Here is a 6,117-nt window from a genome sequence, read left to right as displayed (position 1 = left end):
TTCCGTCTCCAAGAGGTCTTTTACGCACGAATCATCTCTGCTTTTATCAGTTCAGTGCTTTATGGTAGATTAAATATATTTTGAAGTGAATCCAGGTAGGTGAAAGAATAAAACAACATCTCAAAAAGCCCGATAGTAAATCATGTCTTTGCTCTAACGGTATTCGCGTTCCGCTGACTATTTCGATTGATGTCTACAGTGTTCTCTCTCAGGCTGTGATCATTAACGACTGTCTGAACATAGCTGTTACCCGAGACAGACTCAGCAAACCGGTTAACAGCACAAGAGCCACACCGACTTCACCTGATAATAGCACGTTACAATTAATTTCTTGTTGAGAAAATAATTACGTAATTATGGAATTGTGTAGAGGTCGCATCTTTTAATAGCTATTGAATATTTTCAAAGTATTATTGAAAGTCAATTATTGTCACTGTCTTGAGTCTTGGCTACAAAAAAGCTATTTGCCCAGGGGGAAAAAAAGATACTGTTGAACACATGCTCCAATGGGCATGTTGTCAATTTGGGGTAATTTGTCACTAACCTGTCTATTGTTAGGTCAGACCATCAGTGAAATACCTAAAAGCTATAATTAACATAAATTATAGTTTATTCTTCCCAAAATAAAGACATTTGTTGTATAAAACATTATACAAAATGACATATAATGCACTCTAAAAATGCTGGGTTTAAAACAACCCAAATTGGGTTGAAAATGGATAAACCCAGCAATTGGGTTAAATGTTTGGCCAATTTATTTAACCCAACTATTGTTTAAAAATTACTATATGGCTGGCTTAAAATGAACTCAAAATAGGCTGGAAATTAAAAATCAGACACCTAATTACTAGAGGCATCAATAATAATCGAAAGGTGAGCATTGCAATTTAATGAATATTTATTGTTTAATTATTAAACTTATTAAAAAAAATGTCATTTATTACACATATTAATACAGTGCACAGCATAAATGAGTATACACCCCCTCTGAACAAATACAAAAGATGTATTTTCTTTATGATCACTGATACATTTCATGGAAAGATGGCAAAACTAAAATGTATTAAACATATACATAATAGCCATAAAATAAGTAAATTAGCCAATTTTGTTTAAATTAAGGGTTGCAGAAATGAGTACACCTTAGATTTAATTCAACAAATGTATAATATTCTAGTACTTGGTATGTCCTCCATAATTTTGAATATACTGCTCTGACCCTTCTTGGCATGGAGTGTACAAGTTCATGACAAATTGTCACATCTGTCCTGTTTAACTCCTGGATGATGAGCTCCTTAAATGCCCTGATCTTTAATGGGGAGTGTTGCTCAACTCGTCTCTACAGAATCCCCCACAAGCGCTCAAAAGTGTTAAGATTGAGTGCAATACATGTCCACAGAAGGTTTTTCACCTTGGGAGAATGCATATCCTCATTGTTATGTTGAAAAAATGCCAAACAATGCAGGAAATGAGGAAAGGGTAACATTAAATTACACAGTGGTGTGGGAATTCATGACAGCATTGATAAAGCACAACTCCCTCACACCTTCAGCACTCATACATCCCTACATAAGAGCTTTACTACCACTGAACTTTACCGTGGGAACCAGGCACTTCTCACTGTACTCCTCCTCTAGCAACAACATAACATTTTGGATGCTGTTAGATCCAGAATGATTGATTGAGACCAGAGTATTGATTCCCAGAATCTATATTTTGTAAATATGGGCTTTGGAAATGGATAACTGACTTTATTGTGCTTTGGCTACAGTGGGTACAACCACAACCATGCATGTCATTTCTGCAGGCTGCATCTTACTCTGTGAGATAAACAGTCAATCTTTTCATAGCTTTTGCTGGCTCTGAGACACTCGCTTGGTATTTTTCCTGCTCTTTTTTCTCTAGCAAAAAAAAATCCCTCATCACTAAATGAAAGCTTAAAATGAAGACCTGATTATTTCAAGTCCATTGTCTTTGAATTTCTGTGTTACTTCTGCTATATTTTCACACTTTCACAATGATTTGGTAATCCTCTTTTACCACTGTCCTCTTTTGTGCTAAGAAATAAGTCTCCTGATAGTTCTCTCCCAAGTGCTTCCATTGTTGTCAGCATTAAGTCTGAGAATGATTCAGCGAGCTATATAACACTTTTAATTGTCAAGAAATGACTTCTCTTTAAATGTTTTGGTTTAACATACTTACCTGTTGATCAAACATCGCCTTAAACTTACACCAGAAATTTTTATTTCATTTTATTTAGTAACTTTTAGGAGGGTGTCATCATTTTTGCTACACAACATTCTTATCACCTTGATAAGAAAATCTTATTTTCCTGAATAATTTCAGGACTTCTTTGGTAATTGATTAAGCAGACTTGCTGGAACATTGTATCTCTAAAGAACCCTAACATGTCTTCTACACTCTAAAAAATGCTGGGTTAAAAAAAAACCAAGCTGGGTAAAATATGGACAAACCCAGCAGGTTGGGTTAAAGGGCACCTATTATGCCCTCTTTCACATGATGTAATATAAGTCTCTGGTATGGTCAAGTTTCAGCTTAAAATACCCCACAAATTTGCCCCTATTTGGGGGTGAGCAAAAACATTCATTTTACTATATTAATATATTGCTGGCTAAAAAAATAAATCCAAAATTGGTTGAAAAAAAAATGGCTGGGTAAAAACAACCCAATCCCTGGTTCTGTCCATATTTAACCCAGCAGTTTTTAGAGTGTAAGTAATTGCTGACTTTCAGAAGTTTCAGAGGGGGTGTATTCATTTATGCTGTGCACTGTATATGTTAATTTCCAACATACTTTGGGTTCATTTTCAGCAAGCAATACAGTAATTTTTAAACAATAGTTGAGTTAAATAAAACTACCCAGCAGGTTGGGCAAACATTTAACCCGACCGCTGGGTTACAACAACTCAATCTCTGGGTTTGTCCATTTTCAACCCAACATTTTTAGAGTGTAGCCTACATAAAAAAAAAGCTGTCGAGAAACACAGAAAATAATTAAATAAACATTAAAAATATTAAACTATTGTTTTGGCTAACAACAGGTTAGGTAAACATTAACCCAAGTGCTGGGTTAAAACAACCCAATTGGTGGGTTTGTCCATTTTCAACCCAATATGGGTTGTTTTTAATCCTTTTTTTTAGAGTGTACAAATGTATAACATTTAAAACACATAACTTAATAAAAAAAGCATGTGACAACTTGCCCCTACCTATTATTTTTTTATGAAAAATACCCTTGTCCTGATAACACACTTCAGCATTTCAGTTAAAAATCTAACATAGTTGACCCTTCAAAAAACAAATTTATTATCTTGGTGTTTAAAACCAGCATACAAAACCACTGCTACAGAAAACACATTTGTGAAATTGTATTTTTGACTCAAAACCTTTTAGTTACTGACATCCAATGCTTTGTGACAACTTGCCCCGCTATCTCCTCTTATACTGATGTGATATGGGGAAGTTTTTAGCAAGCAATGAGGTCAGAAAATTAGAAACAAGAGCAGAGGAGGGACAATAAAATGAAATAGATATTTGGAATATGGAGAAAACAGGAAAGCAAATAAACCCCGGGCATATTTAGGTCCCCTGTGCCAAACAAAGAAATTAGTTTTAGATTTTTTATTTTGCAAACTGGCTCAGTGGTGTGTGGAGCCCATTATGGCTGGGGTGAAAGAGACATGGTCACATTTATCATACTCTGTTTTCATAATTCAGGGAAGAACAAGGCTCAGCCTCAGATGAGACAGATATCGTGTGCCAAAACCAATACCTGGACAGCTATTGCTTACATCTGATGAACTACCAATTACTCGACCTGTAACTCCAAAATAACAGCGCTCTATAAATTGACACTCAAATAATTCTCTCCAAGATGGATGAAGGAAGGTCTGTTGATTTGATTGCACTGCAGTCCAATGAAAAATGTGCCAGCCTTGATCTGTGTTCAGTATCAGTCTGACAGCTATTTACCGAGGTGCAGCCAACCACATCCAAACAGTGAAATGAGCATCAGAGCAACTGTGACCGTGAACCCCTGCTTGCTGGCCATAAAACGCTCCTTTATTTTGCCTAATTGCATTACTGCCACCTAGTGGTTAACCACAGAATGCAGAAGGTCAAACTAAATATGCACATACTGTAAAAAATATGGTAAGTAATCATGGGAACTTATGTATTAACAACCTTTTATATGTTATACGAGATTTAAGTCGATTTTTAATGTAATTTAATTTGAAATTACTTGTACTGCCAAGGCTGTACTTAAAAATTAAGGCAGCAACTGAACTGAATGATTTTTTATTTTACCATGAGATGAATTAAGAAATGTCCAGAGACTTTTTAAAAATATTTTAATGAAGCACATTTGTAAATGTATATTCACAGTGGTTTTTACAGTCCAATGCCTTTTTGATTCAGTCTGAAGGAACAATTATTTAAAGTATTTCGCTCCATCTATTCTATATTCAGCTTCTTGAAGTTTGATTAATAATAATAATTGATGAGCCATTAAAAATATATTAATAATGACACTAATATTGAGTCATTCAGATTCACATCAAAATATAAGAGTTTTATCAGTTGTATCTTCTCCATATTAATAGACCACATCATTATGAATACAGTAATATGAATACAGTAATTAGTTCTGTTATTTCTTCTCACGCTCTTCCCAATCAATGTATCCGCCTGCATAATGCCGTGCCCTGGAAAAAAATGAAGAAAACAAGTAGTACTTCTAACAACAAGGAATATTTAATTAATTGGATCATCCACATATTATGTTTTCTAGGCTCATAATAAGATCAGTTAGTGTGTGTGTGTGTGTGTGTGTGTTGATTAGCCTACTTAGAGAATCCCAGACGATGAGCAATTTCGAGTGCAGACAAACTCCTTTTCCCACTTCGGCAATGGAAAACTATGTTATCATCTTCCTTTTTGGGGGCTTTCACCTTAAACTGCAGTTGAAACTGTTTTGGTGGGAGCTTCAGTGACTCCTCAAGCTGTCCCACTGAGAGATACATTAAAACTGAGGGTTAGTGTGCACACCGAAACAAAAGCAGTGCTGATTCTATACACTTCAGTAATGACTTACATGGAATGTTGATGGAATCAAGAATCCGGCCGGCCTGGAATTCATCTGGATTCCTGACGTCAAATAACTGTACGCTGTGATTGGCCAGCATAGCTTTGAGCTGTTCATATGTCACTGAAAATGTGAAAATCAAAAAGTAGAATGATACCACCGTAAGATCATATTTTAATCTAAGTTATTGTTGTCAATTAATATAATGTTCATTATCAAAAAAAGAAAAGCATTTTACTAAGAAATCTTGCTAATCATGGTTGGTATACACAGAAAGGCTGAGTGTTTGGCTAATGGGATACAAAAGATGAGTCAAACAATAATTTTGCTGTGCTCAGCAGAAACAAAAACAATACAATTGCTAAGTGGTTTAGTCAGTACAATTAACCACAATTGAAAGCATGAAACACTTATTATTAGTCCTTTATATTAGAAATGTGCAACACTGCGGCATTATAACCAACTTTAAACAGCTAACAATAATATTCTGCATCCCAATAAATAATAATGAAAATAACTAAATAAGTACACTTAAAAGATTGAATACTTTGATGTGTGATTATTTATTAAGTAGAGATTATTGTCAATTGCACCAAAGTCCAAAGTTCCTATAAATGACTCTTTACCTGACATTGCAGATTCACTGAAATTCGGTCTCTAAAAGTTATTATATCTTCCCAAAATAAAAATAAAAATGATTAATTTAATTTGCAAAAAATAAATCCACCAATTTTAAGAGGATAAAGGTGCCTCTTCTACCTGCAGCTCTACCTGGATCAGGTTGTCCGTCACTGTGATTGACCGTGGAAGTCTTCAGTCCACATGCTGAGATCACTCTACCATGGCAAACCGGTTTAGTGACTGCAAACAGACACAAACGACGTAAAACTTGAAACGATACCATCTCTAACCTGGTGCTGTCTGTCACAGTGACAGTGCAAACGAATAGCAATCCTGACTGTGATCTGTAGCCTATTCCGGTGTCCGGAAAGACAAGACAGATTATCCGCT

The 6,117-nt window shown here is 35.2% G+C and overlaps 1 protein-coding gene across 2 annotated transcripts; it reads right to left on the bottom strand.

The window, feature by feature from the left end:
- Window positions 1–4,387: 4,387 nt before the first annotated feature.
- Window positions 4,388–6,081, bottom strand: si:ch211-161h7.8 (thiosulfate:glutathione sulfurtransferase). 2 transcript variants are annotated; one of them, XM_067377466.1, is made up of 4 exons: window positions 5,866–6,081; window positions 5,116–5,229; window positions 4,869–5,031; window positions 4,388–4,726 (listed from the first exon to the last, which is right to left on the bottom strand). In XM_067377466.1, exons 1-4 carry the CDS (start codon window positions 6,008–6,010, stop codon window positions 4,672–4,674), a joined length of 477 nt encoding a protein of 158 aa, XP_067233567.1. In that variant the 5' UTR covers window positions 6,011–6,081; the 3' UTR covers window positions 4,388–4,671. The 2 variants fall into 2 exon arrangements, with proteins under 2 accessions (XP_067233567.1, XP_067233568.1); XM_067377467.1 differs by having other exon boundaries at window positions 5,878–6,081.
- Between the last annotated feature and the right edge of the window lie 36 nt (window positions 6,082–6,117).

The sequence above is a fragment of the Chanodichthys erythropterus genome, chromosome 23, assembly GCF_024489055.1.
Source record: "Chanodichthys erythropterus isolate Z2021 chromosome 23, ASM2448905v1, whole genome shotgun sequence".
NCBI classification, from domain to species: Eukaryota; Metazoa; Chordata; class Actinopteri; order Cypriniformes; family Xenocyprididae; genus Chanodichthys; species Chanodichthys erythropterus.
The sequence above is the reverse complement of the archived record's forward strand: the minus strand, read 5'-3'. Positions and strand labels throughout refer to the sequence as shown.

Excerpts from the sequence above, each read along its gene's own strand:
- si:ch211-161h7.8 (XM_067377466.1), bottom strand. The coding sequence starts at position 6,010 with ATGGTATCGTTTCAAGTTTTACGTCGTTTGTGTCTGTTTGCAGTCACT. Across the intron at positions 5,230-5,865 it reads TGATCCAGGTAGAGCTGCAG|TGACATATGAACAGCTCAAA; the intron begins GTAGAAGAGGCA and ends TCACATTTTCAG. Across the intron at positions 4,727-4,868 it reads CATCGTCTGGGATTCTCTAA|GGCACGGCATTATGCAGGCG; the intron begins GTAGGCTAATCA and ends ATTTTTTTCCAG.